General features: G+C 40.7%; 1 protein-coding gene across 1 annotated transcript in view; it reads left to right on the top strand.

Annotated features, from left to right (window-relative positions):
* SPSB4 (splA/ryanodine receptor domain and SOCS box containing 4) overlaps positions 1 to 13,351 on the top strand; it is a gene marked incomplete at its 3' end in the record, with an annotated part of 65,973 nt that extends 52,622 nt beyond the window's left edge. The window contains exon 2 of the mRNA XM_082003677.1: positions 13,224 to 13,351. Coding sequence (XP_081859803.1) covers positions 13,224 to 13,351 — 128 coding nt within the window. The remainder of the gene's footprint in view (positions 1 to 13,223) is intronic.
* Positions 13,352 to 20,506: the final 7,155 nt, after the last annotated feature.

Raw genomic sequence — 20,506 nt, 5'->3', positions numbered from 1 at the left:
GACATGAGAAATGACTTGGCAACAGGGGAAAAGCAAAATATCTATGGATGGGGGACCCCCATTTAGCAGTATTTACCCTGGCAAAATTCCCTTTGGCTTTGCTGACAATGCTGCTGGAGTGACAGAGGCCGAGTCGACAGGGAGCAGAAGGAATTTGGTGGGAAGCATTCTTTTGTGCTGTGTGTAATTCTGAATGTGCTTCTAATATTTTGGGGGTTGTACTTTGGATTAAGTACTGAGTTAAAGAATTTGTTTTGATAATTTAGCACTTCATCTGTGGCACCAATATCACCTAGATTTTAGATTAAAAAAAGCAAAATATACTGTGCCCGATGTTCAAAGACCTACAGGTAGAAGGACTTTTCATTTTTAAACCCCAGTTCACTGAGTGACACTGCTTGGAGAGTAGGAGCACAAAAGAAAGGGAAGGAGATAGCTGAGGAGAAAATAAGTCAGACTTAAATGGTTTAATAGGCTAGAAGATTTGGTTGCAAAGAAAAGTCATAGCGAAGTTTTATATGTGTGTGTATATATATAGATGTAAATAAAAGTGTTTTTTTATATATATATGTTTATACATGCCACACAAGCATAAAATGGGATTGACATTTTTCTCTCTTTTTTCTTTTTTTTTTTCTTTTTGTAATCATATTAAAAAGATAAAGTTAGCGTTCAAAATACGAGGCTGATTGTAAAGGAGTTTATTCAGATTTACTAAAACATAATGGGAACTTAGCATCAAACTGATATTCCACAAACTTAAAAAAAACCCAACCTAACAAAAAACCCAACAAACCAACCCCCTGCCACCAATTCTTCCAATTAAAGAACTTAATACATCATTTTGAAATTGTCATATCCCAAACTGTAAATAAAGTATCAAAGAAAAAGTTGAGAAAAAACGCCCTCCCTTTTTTTGGGGCTGGAAATGACCTTATTGTCTTCACTAAGCTCTGCTGCCTGCTTGACGCTGTAATGAATCAAGGCATTTATTGTGGTATCCAAGCATGGGCTTGCATAAATCCACTTATCGAAAACCTTAACCTGCATATTTAACAATGCCCAGATAAGAAAATGTATCCTAAACCATGCTAAAATTAGTTTATATTTTTTACTAAGAAGTTTTTGTACATCTGCCTAAATTGTAGAATTCTAGAAATAATTTTTTTCTGTGCTATTAATCACAGCATTGTTCTTAATCTAAGTTGAATAATATTAATTCTAGGTCATGGCTTCATCTCTTTCGTCGCTTTCCGTTTGTTGAAATCTAAAATCAAAGAGTAATAACTATTTTGTGTCACCGAACTCCATGGTGTGTTACTGGCACTAAAATAAGTAAAGTATGTGTGTAGGAAGGAGGGAGAGCGTGGTTCAGATGTTTCCCTTGTATTTGTACTTTTTTATGTTCTTGTGCATGTGTGTGTATTTGGTTTATATGTATATGTGTGTATATATGTACACACACATATATAGTAGTGAGCTGAGTGCCTCAAGCTGCTACCTGAATCTCTTCAAGAACCTGAAAGCACAAACATGTAAAAATTGTTATAAGGATTTTAGTACATACTGAATTTCTTTCATTTTAGTTTTTTATTTGAAATCAGCTCTATTATTGGGTTGATAGGATTCCCTTTCCTACAGAAATAAGGTGTGTCACTACATCAAGGAGGTGCGTGAATTGCTCAGCTTTGCTTTGTTGGTCCCAGATGCATTTTTTTTAATTGCCAGCCTTATGCGTTGACTTTGGGATCTGAAAATCTAGATAAATCTTTGTTCATAATATCATTTGGCCTGCAGAAAAGCTGCTTTATTTTACACCTATGCAACTGCATTAGCCGGGTGGCCGGAGCTAGAAAGGGCTGTTTATGGGCAAAGTGTATTTGATAATGAATCAGTAAGAAGCAATAAACTTAGACCCTTGGTGGTGTCTTATAGTTCCTTCCAGAGCGCAGCCACACTGCTCGGTGGTTCAGCCACACTTGGTTTTCTCCTCATCTTGTTTGACATCAGTGACGTCCTGTGCAGATAGTGGTCATAAGGCGGGTAACAGGAAGTGCGAGGACGGAAGGAGCAAGTGTGAAGCTCGGAGGTGGGTGAGGAGGAGAGGACTGGGGTAAAAGCCCCCCATGTCATTTCTTGCTGTCCTCCCCTTTGTCTGAATTCATTGAACAGCAAGCGAATGCCATCGGGTGAAGAGTCGTCACCTGTAGTTCGAGAGGTCCAAAGACAATGTGTTAGCTGGATCTGGCGAGCTGGAGGAGGACAGGGAGGAAGCCATGACTGGTATGCTGCTGCAGGCCTAGTTCTCCAAATATATTAAGCAGTATTGTGAGGAGTAGGGTGATGGATGGATGGAGAATGGCAGCAGGTTCCACCTCAACGGCCACCTCCCCTTTCAGCCATTCAGGCGAGAGAAGACAGCTTGGAGAGGACTCCTGCTGTCCGTCTATCCAATAGGACCAAGTACGGGAAAGTTTTGGCTGGTGATGCTGCCCTAGCGGTGAAGAAATTCAATGTTCAATCAAAATCAGATTCTAGTAATCCCATGTGAAATTCCAGATTTTCTTTTTTTTCTTTTTGAGATTTAATGTTTTTCATCATATTAGATCCCCCCCAACGTCCCAGGAACAGAAAAAGTCACTTTAGTGGCAAACCACTCTCCCCAGCCCACCTACCCCTCAGCTCTCCCTTCCTATCACTTGGTTTTATGCTGGTGCTTCAGAGGCTTGGGGTATGATAAGACATGATGTACAGTGGCTGTAGGAATGCATAATGTGGAAATTATCTTTCCACACTCTTTCTTACAAAATGACCAGACCATTTGTAAGACAACCTGCCAGGAGAGCCGGTTGTAGGCAGTGGCACAGCTGTGTGAGATTTCAGATGAGCTTTGCCAAGATTGAAAGATGCTAACAGGAGCTTGTGATGAGGAGAGCTGAGCAATGGTGAGTAAAGGCAGCCTTGTGTGCTCTACCTGTGATATGAGAGTGCATTTGTGGTCAAAATGAACACTTTAAGAAATATCTTCAGAGAATATCAGCTGTGTTTACATACAAGGAATGATGACAAATTCTAGATTCAGTATGAAAATAATTCAGATGGTCTCTAGTGCCCATTTTCTGCTGATAAAGATTATGGTACTTAAGAAAAAATAACTTTCAAGAAATCAAAAATACAAATGGTACGAAATTAATGAGATCAAATTCATTATATTGAGCCTAATTGCAACGTCATTGCTCCAGATTTACTCCAGTGTAATTCTGTTAATACCAAAACTGGAGTAACAAAATGATGAGACGGGTCTGTTGTTTGCAGATCTCCCCTAGAGATCGTTAGCTTGTATAGAGTTGCATTAAGATTTAAATGACATGCTGCTGCCATTTTTTTCACTTGGTTTGAGGAAATTTGCATACGTTGGCATCTCCAGGTAATTTAAATTGAAGCAGTTGAGAAAATGTTGTGTGACAGTGATGTGAGGAATGTAGTCAAATATTTATTGTCTTAAACAGCTCAGCACAATTTGTATAAATTTAAGTAGGGGAGTCATCAGTTCTACCCCCGGTCAATATGGGGAAGCTTTGAAGAAAGCGGCAGTGGTGTGCAATGCGATGCAGAAGATGCTTTGAATCAATTTAATTGCTAACTAGAGCAAATGATGTTATTATTTAGTATAATACTAAACACCATACAGAAAACTACTGTGATAGATTCCAGCTGAGAACATATGAGTTGTAAGCAATGGAAATCTTGAATGAGCATGTGTTATTTAGTACGGTAGTATTTAGAAAGTGTTGTGAGGCTCCAGCATGCTGGGCACTGTAAAATGAGAGATGCCAAGGTGTACTTTGTCCCACACAATGAGTATGTGGTACAAAATACAACAGGTAGATAAAACAGGCCAGTGAGAGAAGGGCAGAAGGGGCAGTCGGGCAACCAGGTGGGTTCAGCACAGAGTTCCAATGTTTTGTCTTTTTGTATGCACCTCTCTCATTCATACACGCTCTCTCTCAGGACAAGTGTACTTGATTAGTGTAACCCAAAACACAGAATGTGCTTAAGAACAACTGTGAAAAATTACAGTTTTGAATATTAGAATTTTTTAGTATGTATGTTTAGGTTTCCCACCAAGAAATGTCATTTCCTGCTATAATACTAAGACAGAAATGTGCCACTGAATTAAAGGGAGGGAAGGGACAAGATTCACCTAAAAACTTTCTGACACAACCCACCCACCTCCAACAGTAAAGACTTGTTCACAGCCATAAAGGTTGTTATAAGCGCGTACCTGTGCATGGGTATTTTATATGCTTGTTTATGAAGCACGTTTCATGAAGAGGTAAAACGCTCAGTGTATTTCAGTCACCATGTCGCGTATTGTTTGCAGAGTGTGAACTCCGGTTGCAATAGCAGTCTGCAGTGGCTTGTCCTTGAAACCTAAACTTCCCTTCAACTTTCTCTGTCGTTATTTTGCCTATAAATCTGTCCATAACCTCTGAAAAACATTGTCTTTGAACTCCAATGCATTTACTCAGTGAAATTCTCATCCAAGCTTTAATCTTCTCTCACCTTGATATATTTTAACTTCCCTCTTTATGGCCTGGCACACAAGCTGAATTTAATGGTGATAAATGCGTTTCTAGAAGTAAAAGCTATAAAGTATACATTAGAGATTAATCAAAGCCAAATCCTCATTCCCAACAAACTTGGGGAAGTTTGAGCTGGGAGGAGCTAAGGAGCCAATGGTTGTAGCTTAGGCTCATCTCTAATGTTAATTTTTTTGGTTTTAAAGAGTGTGTATTTATGTTAGATGTCTTCTGCTACAGAACACTCCGGTCACCACTGAAGTAACTGTCTCAATTTACCTTCATGCTGCGCTCAAGAACAAGGCAAAGAGTTGTTTTGTGGAAATACTTGAGGGGAGGAGGAGAACAAACAAATCAAGGGCAGAAGGCGAATCTTTCCAGCTCATCCTTCCTATTTGCATTTTCCCGACACAGACAGGGAATGAAATCGTATGTGCACTTCCCCTTTCAGAAGGGAAGTGGCTGCTGTTCTCGTGCGCTCTGGCAGCATGCAAATCTATAAAGCTGTAACAAAACCAGCTTATTACAGGGCTTTGCTCCTTTTTAAAAAAGCCACTTGTTTGCTGGTAAAATTAATTATTATCCTGCTCTGTTTTTCAGCTTCTGAAGTAGGTAGAGCAATACAATTTAATAATCTGTAGATTGGAGAAAGAGCATGTTAAAATGTTTTCAAATATGAATCATACCTGAGATGATGATGATGATGTGTTACTGGAAATTGAATTATTATAAGGCATATGTGCATTTAAATTAGCTGTTGTAATTAAGAAAATGAAGGTTTTCACGAAGTTTCCACAGTGAATTTTGCTTGTAGACTTGGCCTGAGCCAGACTTGGTATTGCTCCTGTTGTGCGTATTAAATGTGCTTGATCTAGAGCCCTTTTTAGGTGGATCATAAACCCACCTAGAGGGTGAGAACTGTAGAGCACACTGAGCCTCTCAAAGAGGGTTTCTACAGATCTCTGTGTATATGACTATACATACAGCCTTCCTACAGATGTACACAGCCAAATTACTTCTCAAGGAAAAATACTCCTTTAGCCAGTATGATTCAAAAAAAGTGTTCAGGCATGTGCTTAAGTCTTCTAAATTGAAATCCTTAAGAATAAATTTTAAGCCTGCCTTGAATTTGTTGGATTTAGGCATGTGGTCTGGCGCTTCTGGCTCAGGGCCAGTTGTCCAAGTCTTGTGTCCTCTTCATAGGAGATTGCAAACACTGAAATGCAAAAAAGAAATTGCAAGGAGATACGTGCCTGTGCTCAAATAACAGATTCTTTATCGAACCCCTAACAGGAGGCCGCTGGCTTTTGAGATTGGTTTTGGTTTGTTTTCATTCTGTTCTGCTTTTCAACTCTTTTCTTCTCAAGAAGGCACAGCTGGAGAGCATTAAGTGAAAACAAATGATGCTGCAGAATATCTGCTTGTTCATTGCTGCTTTTCCAGCTTAATTCTGCTAAATGATGCCTGATTGAAGTTTTAAACTGTGCTTAACTGCATTGAACACTCAAAAGCCAAAGGTAGCTGTAAAACTACTGCCTACAAGTCCCCCTGCCCAGCACAAGACATGCGGAGGAGGAGGGAGGTTTACCCTTGATTCCTTCCCTCTAGTCAGGCTTTCTTGCCTTCCTTTTGTCCTTTAATGTATTTAATTTCAAGTACCGATTTTTTGGGGGATGTGGCTTAGCTCAGATACAGGGGTTGCTTGTGGTATTTTCGTGTTTTTATTTCCCCACCCTGCCTGCTAAAAGCAAGGTGCCGATGTGGAACTACAGAAAGCTTTATTTGTCCTAGTAGACAACTGCTGGAGACGGGGGCTGTTTATCAGCCTTGACTGATAACAAAAAACCTCACCATCTGCCACCCGTTATGCTTTTGAAGAAGTGAGTGTGATAGCTTCCAGCTGTATATGAACAAGCTGCATGGGTGGAAGGGCGATGTCGGAGGGGCTGACGGAGGGTGTGCGTGTGCTCTGCCTGCGGTAACGGCATCAGCTGCTACGGGGAGCTCGGAGCTTTGTAGCATGCGACTGCTGCAAAGCCAGCCCAAGTTGGGTAGTAGTCTGCCAGAGCACGGTGCTCTCAGGTAGATAAGCATGAGAGTTCAAGAAAAATGGCAATGGTCTTTTGAAAAATCACGGTGTTCCCTTTTGAATTGCAGAATTCTTGGGGGTGGTGATTCCTCTGGATCACCTGAGCTCTAATTGAAATGTGATGTTCTAAGGTGCTTCCTTTGTACGGTTTGCTGGGTTAGGCTGCAGAGCTTAAAGACATCTGTGGGAAAAACAGATAAGCGAATTCTTTTATCCCGTTATCCTTTGACTGAATTTTCATTGCTGTTAGGAGATTTATTAGCATTTTTTATGACTGGTCATAGCCTGTGTTCTTATATATATAATTTGCAATTTCCTTTTTCTAGATTGTGCCATTTAAGTAACATGACTCAAATTTTCCATCAGTTGCATCAGGGAAGCCATAAATATGTCACAGGGGGTGTATTTATGTACCATATTATGTGCAGGAAAGAATTTGTCCTATGCTGTGTAAAATTAAAACAATAATTAAGCTTTGGCAGAAAGGTTGGTAGGAAAAGTCCTGGCTTGCATATATTTGTACGTTTATTGTATGTGATAATTAAATGGTAGTTACAAATTTCTAAATGCCCTAAATTGCCCTAATGGAAACACTGAGGCTGTGTTCCCCCTTAGCAGGTGTTGCAATATCTGAGGGAAGGGGAAAAATTCAGTGAAAAGGAATGGGGGAAAAAAAAAAGAGTAAGTGCTGTAGTCCGGAGTATGGTGGGCACTCGGGTGCCCTGATGGGGGACAGAGGATTGTCCATCGGAACAGGCAGGCATGAGGTGGCAGAGTGGTGACAAGCCACCCTTCCCACCTGGTTTATGGGAGGCCCACCAGAACAGGGACAGTCTAAGAACGTCATCTCGTGTCCGCATTGGATTTCCTTTCCATGACAAAAGGTTAATCTTTTGGGGCCATCATCCCTCTAGAGATGATGATGATCGTTGATCTTGGCAAAGTGTGAGATTAACATTGAGCGGTGAGAAGCAGCACATGACAGGAACTTCAGTGACACTAATTTGCTGGTGGCAACGAGGAGAGAGCAGGAAGGGGAGCCAGGCACTAGCCACCAAGTACATAACACGTATAGAAAACCTTATGCCCGGTGAGGATACGACCAGAGGCATCATGCATTTTTTAGTGTCCGAGACTCCTCTTTGTGCACCAGGCATGTATTACTTTTGCAAGAGGTTGCTTGCTTTCCTGTTCTTGGGGTGGTGCGGCCTCACCTTGCTCCTCTGCCAGGTGATGGGTGTTCTGGGACAAGAAAGGCTATGCCGCCGTTGGCTCCACGGTGAGCTGGCTCTTCCCTCATGGCACTGGTGGTAGCACAGCAAAGTTAGGACTAGGGAGATGTCATCCCCTTATTTAATCACGTGCAATTGCATCTCTGTCTCATAACACTGTATTTTTTTTTTTTTTCATTTCATTTCAGACTTTAAAGTTGCCTTACAGCAGTTGGAAACAGTAATGTGAATCACTGAATTTAAGTGCTTTTTTCATAGTTTAAGGCCAAAAATATAAGACAATTTGGTATCTTAGGTAGAACGATGAAATAACTAAAAAGAATTCTTAATTTTTTGTGACGATGATTCTCACAAAAACTTCTTTTGTTTTTCAAACGGCTTTAATTTTGCTTTGATAGTGGTTTTTTTTGCCCAGACAACTCTGATATTTTGTAAAATGAGATAAAAATACGTTCTTCATAGATTAATGAAAGCCATGAACTTTACGTGCTGTTAGAGCTTTAAAAATTTCTTTAAAAAATGAATATTGTCATTTGGCAAATAATTGCTGTGTGCTAAAAGCTGCTCTTTTGTATGAGCCTTATGTAACATTGCAGTTAATAACATTTACTGTTATTGGATGCTAAATGACTTCAGTATCTCAACTATAAAAGCCTGTTTACAAAGATGAGGCAGTCTTGTTGGAATGCCAGATTGTTAAGTAACTACAGAAATGAACTTCTGGCTGGTAATGATGTGCAAATTGCTATCGCAGATGCATATTTGTTGGAGAGATGCTCACAGGCACATAGTTGTTTGTAGTTACAAACATTTTTTTGCCTTTGTCCTTAAACCGTCAGTGATAACATTAGAAGGAATATATCTATATAGATAAACACAGCTATTTTGTGTTATTAATAGCTAAATAGCTACTTTTAATTTATTGAATAGCCATGTTTAAGCTGTTAGCTGTTATATTAAATAGCTATTTAAACTATTTTGTACACCACGTGATGCAGAGCAGCTTGTTGCTGGCCCTACCCCCAGCTCCCAGGTTTTCAGGCCGAGGCATGTGCGTAACCACAGCGTGGGGCAAGGAAGGTTTGCGATGGACCGTCCTGTGCTGTGACCTGTGGTGGGTCTGCTGCAGGTACAGTTCTGTTCGTTGGGGTTTATTTTCCTCTTGAAAAATAGTTTTCTGTAACGTGGCAGCTATGAGGAGCTACCTCTGGGTGAAGAGGTTTCATAGTAAACTTTAAATGAGAAGACGATTCCGTAACGTACGTTCAGGAGCGTGATGGGAGTTGGCCCAAGGCTCAGTGCCCGTGTTACCAAACGAGCTGTAGCTCCGCTTTTCTGGGCAAGTTCTGCTGGAGCCTGAGGGGAAGCGCTGGGTTTCCTGTGCAAAGCTTTGCTCCCTTGCCCTGCAGTATCTTGCTTTGAATTTCTTAGCCTGGTTGGGAATTTAATACAAAGAGCCATTCTTGTGAATCATGTTTTCTTTAGAATTTTGCATTCCAGCTCAGCAATTCGTTCCTCCTTTTTCTAATGGCAGGAGCATTACAGAAGTTCACCAAACTTCAGCAAAACGGCTGGTTCATGTTCTTCTGGGGGGTTGAATGCTCCAGTTGCATTCCGTCGTGGGTTATTCTAAAAATACCACACTTGTTTAAAGAAAGGATGAAAAATAATGTATATTAGCTATACTAAACAGTGTGATATTCTGATTTATCATCTTCTGCTGTTGCTAGGGTCATCAGTTAGTTAATATCCCTGGATGTAAAGGTTTTTCAAAGGTAAATACTTACTGTCGTGAAAGAAAGACTTTGACAGCAGCCAAATTTACAGATGTCCATGTGGCTTCAGAATATTCTTCTCTCCATCTCTTGCATTATCAGAATATTCTCTTCTCAGCATTATTTGTATCATCTCAGTAATCCTTTTAGTGTCAAATGGAAACGGCACCTTGGAAATACTGTTTTGAAGGTTAGAATCTGCTGTTGAGTGTTTGGGTAAATCCAGCCTGTGCGGCTGTTAGGTGAGGTGTGCAGCAACATATACTTGGGATGGTCAAGCTTCCCTTTCTGGAAGGCCTGAGTTACTTGCGACATTTTTATTTCTGACTGAATTTCTGTCAAAGCCTGAAGTAGTTTTGGGGTGTGTGTGTGAAAGAGGCGGTTCAGCCGTTACAGCAGACCATGAGCAACCTCTTTGCAGCGGTCCGTGTCCTCGCCGGCACGCCGTGCTGTGCTAACGCCATCCCCATTCCCTCTCCCCGCACACCAGCGCAGGAAACGCCTCCCAGCCACGGTGGGGGCACGGCAGAGCCGGGCTTGGCACCCAGCCTGAATGCGAGATATTGGCACCTGATGAACGTTAAAGCATCTCTGAAATTACCGCTCGCGGGTGCCCGGACTGCCGAGCCGTGACACTCCGGCGTGCCTTTGCTCCGCTAGTTCCCGAAGCGGGGAGCTGCTGGGGCACGTGGTGGCACCCAGCCAGCCCGGGGCCTGGCGTGCCGGGGAGGGGTGCGCGGCTGAGCCTGTCCCCTCGGCTTCAGGGCAGGGTGCTGCCGAGGGGTGACCCAGATGCCAGAGCCGAGAAGCACCCCCGGCTGCCGTGCAGCACGGGATCAAAGGTCTGCGGCGGCGTTATGCAAGCTGTCTTCTGCCTCTTCCACGTATTAATACAAATAGCTCCCCAGTTTTCAGAAGCTAACTTGTGCTTCTTAAAACCCAAACTTTATTCCAAATGATCCTCCTTTGGAAAATACGTAGTAAAAATAGGAGATGTGGTGGACAGGACAGTGCTTGCATTAAGGTACACACCAAATGTTTAATAATAGTTCTGTTGAGTTAGGCTGTCCAAAGATTGTTGGTCTTTAAATGTAAAACTGTTTAAAATTATCCCATAAACTATTTTGAAACCTAAAGAGATTTCTTTTCCTGAATTTAATTTTTGATCATTTAGGACTTTTCTCAGCTGCAAGAAGTTTTTACTTAAAATGCTATTATTACAGTTTTTCATCAAGTTCTTACAGCCAGCACCCTAGAAAACATAACTTTTATTTAGTATTGGAGGACAAACCTGTTCTAATATTGTTGTAGGCTTGAACTGCTGTTAGATAGAAAGGAGAATAAAAAGAGTATAGTTAAATTTTCAAGTTGCAAAAACACATTCAGTATATGTAATTTAGCAGCTGTTGCAAACACTTGGGGGCATTTTCTTCAGCATTTCAAAAATTCCCTGTAGAAGTGAGACAGGAGACGTTCATTTACTATTTCAAGCTTGAAAAATATTTTAAACTTCCCTTAAATTGTATTTTGAAGTTTAGGATTAACTGTGTGCCTGGCTGCACAGATGGTTATGTTTTATATATTCCTTTGTCTAGGAAAAAAAAGAGACCACATGGTCAGTTAATGGCTCGAAACAGTCATAGTCTTTATTTTACATCTTCTTATAATGGGACCGCAGGGATTCTGGGAAGATACTCAGAAAATTGTTGTTCCTGGTGTAAGACTTGTGAGATGTGTTGTATTCTGTGTCTTGGAACTCATGAGCTATTTTTGCTCCTACTTATTAATCCTAGTTAATGAATTTTACAGCTTCATCCCTTAAGATTTAGTGTTCCTTATTCTGGCATGTAAAAATAAAAACTAAGATCACTGGTGTATAGAAAATGTTCCTTTATTACTGGAATGTGAGGATGCTTATTTTTAAATCTTTTAATAGCCAAAATTACAGTTGAAGTGGATTTTTAGGGAGAAGTAGACTCCATACCTGAGTCACTGAAGTGGTTATAAAGTTAAGTTAAGATTTTTTAGTCTTTCAGCATACAACAGAATGCTTTCTAAGCTTTTTCCCTAGACACTTTTGGGAAACACCATAGTGAACTGTGGACTATACAAATCAAATGTGATGCTGGGATAACTGATGGAAAATCTATTAAGGCAGTGGTGTGTCACCAGAGCAGACAATTACAGCATATAAAACCAATCTTTAAATAGGGTGTTTTGTGCTTGGTAATGGTTTTTTTTCAAGTAGGTTTTAAAATAATATCAGCTAAAGGATTGGTAGGTTAATGTAGTTTGTATAAATCTACATATTGGCACATAAAAGAACTCCTGATAATACCTCTGAGTGCTGTACAATACTGAGCACTTGTAAGTAATCTGTCAATTTATAAAAGGTTATCACTATAATATAGGCACATGACTTTTTTTTTCTCCATTTAAAAGTACTAGTAAGGTTTTAAAGGCTACTGCTGTTTTATGACATAAAGAGGACCAGTTTCCTGTAGTCTTTTCAGCTCTTACCCTTTTAAACCAACATGTCCAACCAAATCCATCTGATTGAAGTTGTTCTTGAAGATAGCTGTAACTGGTTAAAGACCTTCCAGCTTTATTCCAGTTCCTGCTGCAAAAAGATTTCCACTGCGAACCCTGCAATCCCAGAGGTTGTTCATGCTACTGTTGGGTAGAAACACTATGATGTTCCTGCAATTCTACGTGAGTCTTGCAGGCCAGGATGGGATATAGGGGTGAGGTGGTTTGAGATGCTGCAGATCACTCTGTTTGGGTCGCCAATCTTAAGTGCTATCAGCCAGGCATTTCTGACAGATACTTGATTCACTTAAACTAGGAGCATCTACAGATGTTTGTATATTTTGGGGATGTTTGTGTATATATGTATGAGAATGCACACTTGTGCCTTCTAGTCAGCTGAATCCTCCACCCCTGATTTATTCATGGAGGAAAAGGGTAAGTTTCCTCTAGATTTTTGAGAGTGTTTTGTTTAGGTTTTTGCTTCCAGTGAGCTTCCTAGAAAGAAAATCTAAGAGAGTGTTGAAGGAAAAGCAGCATTTGCTGAGAAGTTTGGTTACCCTTAAGTACCAGTTCCAGTTCCTAAGACGCAGAAGGAACTGGTATGTAAAGGTCAGGAGTTGCCAGTGTAGTTCACATTAACACAACATGACAAATGTTGTGTTATAAACAGAGTAGAAGCTCTTTGTCTTGTTAAAAATCTGGAAATGTAGTAACTTCTTATGCTGCAACTTGGTAAGCCTGAAGTGTGGTTTTGGATTATTATTTTAAGCCTTATAGATAAGGAAGCTCAGTCTGAAACTTTGTAATCACTTCTTAGGGGTGAAATGCATAGAATTCTGGTTTTGCTTCTGTTGATTATTTTAATTGCCTCATGGTTGTCAAGCTTTTCACAACACCATAACAATCTTTATGCCTGTTTAATACAATACACAATCTATGTTAATAAACAAAACATTGTCTGTAAATGGAGATGCTGCAAAATTAACTCTTTATTATTTTTCTTCTTCTATTTCAGCGGAACCCCTGCCTTTAATGGACTTGTGCCGAAGATCAATTCGTTTTGCTCTTGGCAGAGACCGCCTGCATGACATAGAAATTCTACCTTTGCCTCTGTCTCTGAAAAATTATTTACAGTACCAATAAGACGTGTAGAACCCTCTGGCCTCACATTGGATTACATCAATGCAAATGGCAGAAAATTGTTTACAGCAAAACATAAATCTTCGTGATGGACACTTAAGTGTTATTTAATTTTTAATATATTTTTTTTCTGAACCAGTGAAAGCAGATCACTGTGGGGGACTACTAAAGAATGTGAAAACATTGATTTGATCGAGATTTGTGTATTATCTGTTGCCTGTTGTGTTTACAGTCCTGAAGGCCATTATTCTCATCTCTCATATATTGGTTTACCTTTGTTGCCTCTGGTAAATGCCAATAGAAAATCTGACCTGCAAGATCTACTGTCATGCAGGACAGAACATTCTTTAATAATGTGATTTTTTTTTTTTTCTTTCTCTCTCCTACACCTCACCCCAATAGATAAAAATAAATAGCAAAGGAACGATCTTGACAGTAACTGTTGACAAATATTTAAACCTTGCCTTTGGTATCCAGAGTTGTTGAGAGCTTTGAGTGTTCAGCACTCAACATCATCAGGCCTGTAATATCTAAAAGTTCTAACATTTAAAAAAAGCAGATTACTGGCTAGAAGAAGAATATGTGATGTAAAAACACGAGAGGAAAAATAAGGGTTTATGTGTCAGAAAGATCAATTTTTGGACGTGGTAACAGTAAGTAGTAGTCCATTGTTTTCAAGACCAAATCTAGTCCCTCCAAAGTTCTGCGGTTTATAAAGTGTTCACTATCCCAAGAATTAGAATATTCGTATTTTAGAAAGCTTGTCACTTTTTTATTTGAACAAATTTATAATTTTTATGTGGTATGAACTCTAAGTACTTGGTTCTCTTTTTAATGTATGTGTGGTTATAATGTTTATTTATCTGTTTAGAGTCTGTGGAGTTCTCATTTAACTGTTTCCCATCTTGGGGTGATTGATTTCATTTTTTTTCCCAACCCCACCTGAAATGTATTAATTTTTCAGGCTCACCCCGTTTTTTAAGATGCTGCTTTCTATTTGCATTTCTTACATGTTTCAAGTTATCTGCCTGATCAGTTATATCTAGTTTTTAAACTGGAAGTTGTTGTTATGGCAGGATGTCAAATGTTTAGACTGAGCTGCCTTCAGCATATTTTAATGTGAATTTACTGATGAATGAGGAGAAAATTTCTAATAAAGTCTACTGTCCAAAATAAAGCTCATTTCTCCTTTGATGAGGTGTTAAATGACATCGCACTGTGTACAGAGTTTAAGTTCAGTTCTTCCTGCAGCTTTGCAAATGTTTCAGTTCAGCAGTTATTTGGAATTGCTGCTTCGGGTTCATGCACGAGAGGCATCACAGGCAGTGTCATGTCCTGTTCCTGATTTATCCCACCCATGCTGAATATAGCTGTATTCTTGCTTTTAACACAATTCTGGCCCAACTGCTCTAAACAAAACCTCCGTTTTGTGTGAAGATGCACTTTGAGACGCCGAGATTTTGGGGTAGGTTGACGTTTGACCGCTGTGTACTGATGATACAGGCAAAACCACCCGTAGATGGTTGCCCTTCTCTCCATCACCCCAAGAAACAAAATTCATTTCAGTTGGAAAAGAGAAACTTGAGGTACACGAGATAGAGCAACATGAGCAAGAGCGGAAGCAACAAGGGCAAAGTAACACAGGGATGTCAAAACTTAAATAACAAGTGTTTGCTTGTCTGGGCTTAACTGTGTAAACTGATGCTTGCTTCAGCATCAACTTAATTTTGGACTTGCTTTTGCTGAAGGCAAGAGGTACATATTGTATTCCTTACCTTCCTCTTGCACAGGGGAAGAAATTACAGCTGTGGTCTGTATTTCTTTCTTTTTCCACTTGCTTTGTTTAATTGAAACCTTTTGTCTCAACAGGTAGATAGGAAGAGGGAGATACAAAAGTATAATAACTCATTCAAAAGGAAAAATATAGCTGTGTCAAGTGATCTTTCCTTAAGTAAGGTAAGCAGCTGTTCAGGAATGGCATAGTAATCCTGGTAGACTTTATTTTTCCACTACTGAAATCCATTTTAGGTACACATTTCCTAAAATTCGTGTTTTACTGTGTGTAACTACACTTCATGTTCCTTTGGATAACTCCAGTGACACAACTGTTAAGTGTTGTCTTCTCTGTTCACACACAGAATCACACAGAATCACTAGGTTGGAAAGGACCTTTAAGATCATCAAGTCCAACCATTAATCCAGAACCACCATGTCCCCTAAACCATGTCCTGAAGCGCCACATCCACACGTTTTTTGAACACTTCCAGGGATGGCGACTCCACCACCTCCCTGGGCAGCCTGTTCCAATGCCTGACCACCCTCTCAGTGAAGAAATTTTTCCTAATATCCAATCTAAACCTCCCCTGGCGCAACTTGAGGCCATTTCCTCTTGTCCTATCACTGGTTACTTGGGAGAAGAGACCAACATCCTCGTCGCCACAACCCCCTTTCAGGTAGTTGGAGAGAGCGATAAGGTCTCCCCTCAGCCTCCTCTTCTTCAGACTAAACAACCCCAGTTCCCTCAGCCACTCCTCATAAGACTTGTGCTCCAGACCCCTCACCAGCTTCGTTGCCCTTCTCTGGACACGCTCCAGCACCTCAACATCCTTCTTGTAGTGAGGGGCCCAAAACTGAACACAGTATTCAAGGTGCGGCCTCACCAGTGCCGAGTACAGGGGCACAATCACTTCCCTGCTCCTGCTGGCCACACTATTCCTGATACAGGCCAGGACGCTGTTGGCCTTCTTGGCCACCTGGGCACACTGCCGGCTCATGTTCAGCCGGCTGTCAACCAGCACCCCCAGGTCCCTTTCCGCCGGGCTGCTCTCCAGCCACTCCTCCCCAAGCCTGTAGCATTGCATGGGGTTGTTGTGGCCAAAGTGCAGGACCCGGCACTTGGCCTTATTAAACCTCATACAGTTGGCCTCTGCCCATCGATCCAGCCTGTCCAGATCCCTCTGCAGAGCCCTCCTACCCTCCAGCAGATCAACACTCCCACTCAGCTTGGTGTCATCTGCAAACTTACTGAGGGAGCACTCGATTCCCTCATCCAGATCATCTATAAAGATATTGAACAAGACTGGTCCCAGAACCGAGCCCTGGGGAACACCACTCGTGACCGGCCGCCAGCTGGATTTAACGCCATTCACCACAACTCTCTGGGCTCGGCCATCCAGCCAGTTCCTCACCCAGCGAAGAGTAAACCCGTCTAAGCCTCGAGCCGCCAGTTTCTCCAGGAGAATGCTGTGGGAGACGCTGTCAAAGGCTTTACTAAAGTCCAGGTAGACAACGTCCACAGTCTTTCACTTGACCCAGGTTGACAGCTTTTTAATGTGACAGTAGAGTGGGAACTGATACCATGAGACAATTAATGGTGCCTCTTTATGTTAATAAACCCAGTTATTTCATAGTTGAATTGGAATTTCAGTTAGTGCCCCTTCTGTGATGATTCCTTTAAAACAAATGTCCTTATTTTAACTTTCAAACATTTTTTCTCTCACTTAGCTGTCTTCCAGGAGTGCTAGTTTTACAGGAATGGTAGCTTTATTCTTTTACTGTTCCATAATTGCGTGTTGTGATGCTGTGGATGGTAGATACACCCTTTCACGTGGGAATAGGGCCCTGTTGTTAGCGGTCAGTCTTTTTGATACAGTTTTCTTGGTCCGCGGACCTCCTGTAAGGAGGTTTTACCATGGAAAATATTAACAATACTTCAGTGTTCTGGCTAACCATCCCTTTGCAAATAGATTCTCTTACAAGAAGGTTTTATAGGGAAACCGGAGTGCTCATCTGCATGGGTAAGAATGGGTCAAGCATTGAGGCTAAGCAAGTAATCAGAGTACCAAATGTACACAAAATGTACCAAAGAAAAGTCTCCTCTTTGTTGCTGAACCCCAGCCTGGGCAGTATGTTCCCCACATTGATTCTGAAGCTCACTTTACTGGAATGCAAACATTGTTTACTGTCTGCTTCAGGAATGAATTGAGCAATAATGTATAAAGTGGCGATGCATTGGCTTTTGCCTAAAAAAGAGGTCAAACACTGAGTTATGATAATTCTTCAACCCATGCAGTTGAAGCTTGTCAGTGTCTCTACCCTGGAAGCCTAAATGCAGCAAGATACCTGCCCAGAAGTCCACTCTCAGATGTATCTCACAGAGAGGATGATTACTTACTACAAAGCTGTACTACTTTGAGATTGGCAGTAAGGTCTCTTTTGCATCTCTATTTTTAATTTCCAGCCACTTTTGGCTTTCATCACACAAAGAAACGTAGAGAGTAGATGTGATAGTTTTCAGGTTATGTGTCCCTGTGTCTGAGCAAAAGGACTATAATTTTTCTAGACTTCATCTGTAAGTGTTCCCGTGGCTGGTTAAACTAAGGCTGATAGAAACTCTTTAAAGGCACGTGTGTTTCTCTTTATTGTACTATTTAAAGCAAAAAGGCACGTGCCTGGGAGCTGCAACCAAATTGCAACCTTTGTGATGGGTGCATGCTAGTTAGTGGGTTGTAATAGAAAGTATTTCACTTACCCTTTGGGATTTGGATCTCTAAGATGACCCCTTCCTAGGAAGAACTGAAGGTGCAGAATCCCTTCTGTTAAAACTGTGGTTAAGACTTGTAGATACATGCATCATAGCTTCTCTTTATTACTTTGTCGGTATTGCCCTTGTTCTTCCTTCTGCAACTCTTGTGAGGGAGGGGGCTCAATTTATCCACCTAGAGGTGCTGATTTTGTGATCATGATTTGCAAGTGCTGTAACTTTAGTGACACTCCTAGCTTTTAGACTTACTAAAGCTGTAATATATATAACTTTTATAACACCTAAATTCGGGGTCAAATTTGAGAAGCCATTGTCCTTTGGTATAGCAGCTGTCACACACATGTGCCTACTACTAGGCTGACAAAGTCAGTGCTATGAAGGCTTTATTTCTGCTTCAGATTGGACCAAGGCAAATGTATTGAGGTGTTTGCGTTCTTATCCAGAGGTAATGTAATACAATCTGTAGAGAAATTATGAAGTCTTATTTTAGACTTCACATGTAGTCTTTCTGGCGTTCAAGTTTTTATCTCAACAGATTGACTCAAACTGTTCCTGTTGAGGTAGGACCTAACTTTGCAAGTTTCTCAGTGTTCACTTGAAGCTGGGAAAAACTGTTGCAGAAGCAGATATGTGAGTCATTCAAGTGTTTCTGATAGTTACAAAGGAGCAGCAAGCCAAAGATGCTATAAAATTTCCTTCTCATCTCCATTACAGTTGGTATTGTTAAACTATAACCATATGTTCCCACGTCAGTCAGCGGCAATCACTACGCAGCAAGCTTTGTATCAGATCCAGCAGTGCTCATTCAGGTACAATTCTCACTGACATCAGCGGGAGATCTGCCTGAGTCAGCACTTGCTGCTTTTGGTTCCCATGTAAAGATCTCCAAACATTTCCAATACACTGAGCAATACTTTATTATATGTAAGCAATGTCAAGCAGATGGTTTCTGCAGCAGTTTTCTACTTTGGCAAAACATGCTGGCAAGTGTAGTTAGGTAAATGTTGTGAGAAAGTTGAACAAAAAAATGCGTCTAGTTGAGGCTGAGAGCGATATTCGTAAGGGGAAGCTAGACTTTCTGGCTCCTTGATGATTTTCAAAAGCTTTTTAGTTTATAAACCTTTAAAATGTCACGGTGGTTTTTATTCTGTATACTTAAAGGAATGTAGGATCTTTAGCCATTCCTGTTTATCTCACAGAAGAATGTCTGGTGATCATGAAGTGGAAATCCTTTGTTTGCTTGATTCAAAAAGACACCGAAAAACCTCCTTCCTCCTTGGGAAATGTTGTCTGTAGACATAGAGCCATGAGAAATACACAACACACATCAGCCTGAATGACTACTCCCCCCACCCCCTTTTTATTTTTTCTTGAGGTTGCAACTGTTCCTTCAGAGAAGAACTTGGTGTATTCTGCAGGCGCTGTCTAAAGGAAAAATGTTTTGAAGCTTCTGCTACAAAGCAGAACACCCTTCTAAGGGTATATTGAAGCAAATTTGAATGTACTGTGGTGGGGGCAGAGAACAAAGGACCTGAGCTCTAGAATAGCATTTCCCTAAGGGTTTACCTTCTTTTCTTTTTTTAGCCCCCGCTATAAGAATACAAGTAAATTCAGGGGGGAAGAAAAAAAAGAAAAGTGGTTCTTGCTTCCATCACCACCAGGTATTTAGTGTTGATGTTTAAAGTTTAAGCAATAGTTTTTCCCCACTAAACTCTTGTTGCACAGCCTTAACATCCCAAAGCTTTACCACTGACTGCATGTGCTTTAAAAGCCTCTGAAGGCCTCTGGGCTCTGCAGTCCTATGAAGTAGCAACCTATTCCAGATATTCTCCCGTTGGACCTTAATGAATTCACTTCTAGGCAAAGAGCACAGCTGCTCTGTCATTATTGCTATGACTGCAGTAACATATGAGGTACCCAAAGTAGCTTAAATATTAGCCAAATAAAAGCCCACTAACTGGCAGAACAGAGCTCAGTACGGGGTAGTTTACTGTGCCAAGCAGCAGTGCTGGCATATCTGAAAGCAGTTCATAAATGGTTGAGCTTAAAAGGGTCGACGTTTCAACTGGGAGGCGTCTTTCAAAATCCTGTTTAAAATAGGTCTCAAGATGAGATACTTCTAGTTTCATTTGTGTAGCTGTGGAAATTTGTGAGTTATATAGCCTCTCATCTCTCCAGATGTGCCAGTAGATATAAAAGTAGAGTTCATGTTTTTAATAACTTCAACGTATTAGGGGGTACTTACAGTTGAGGCAGCTGCGTTCTTGGATTTAAATATATTGTTTCTCTGGCTTTTGAAAGTTACAGTACAAAAGGCAGGTGTCTTCAGCCTTCTAAGGAAAAGCAAACAGAACACAAAAATGAGCTGATGTTTCTGACAGTCCTCACGTACAACGAATTCTACTGACAGTTTCAAATACCAGTCATAATCCATCATTATAGAGGAACTCAGTTGAGGTCAGCATCTGTTCAGTGGTGCCTGGATCAGTTTCCTTCATAATTTTTTTCTAAAGAAAAAGGGATTAAATAAGGTTATTCAAATTGCAAGCTCCAGTTGAAAATGCAGTCTCTTAATGAATAAAATGTTTATATTACACTTAAGACTTTATTAACAG

This window comes from Phaethon aethereus, assembly GCF_964289735.1.
Source record: "Phaethon aethereus genome assembly, chromosome: 9".
NCBI classification, from domain to species: Eukaryota; Metazoa; Chordata; class Aves; order Phaethontiformes; family Phaethontidae; genus Phaethon; species Phaethon aethereus.
The sequence above is the reverse complement of the archived record's forward strand: the minus strand, read 5'-3'. Positions and strand labels throughout refer to the sequence as shown.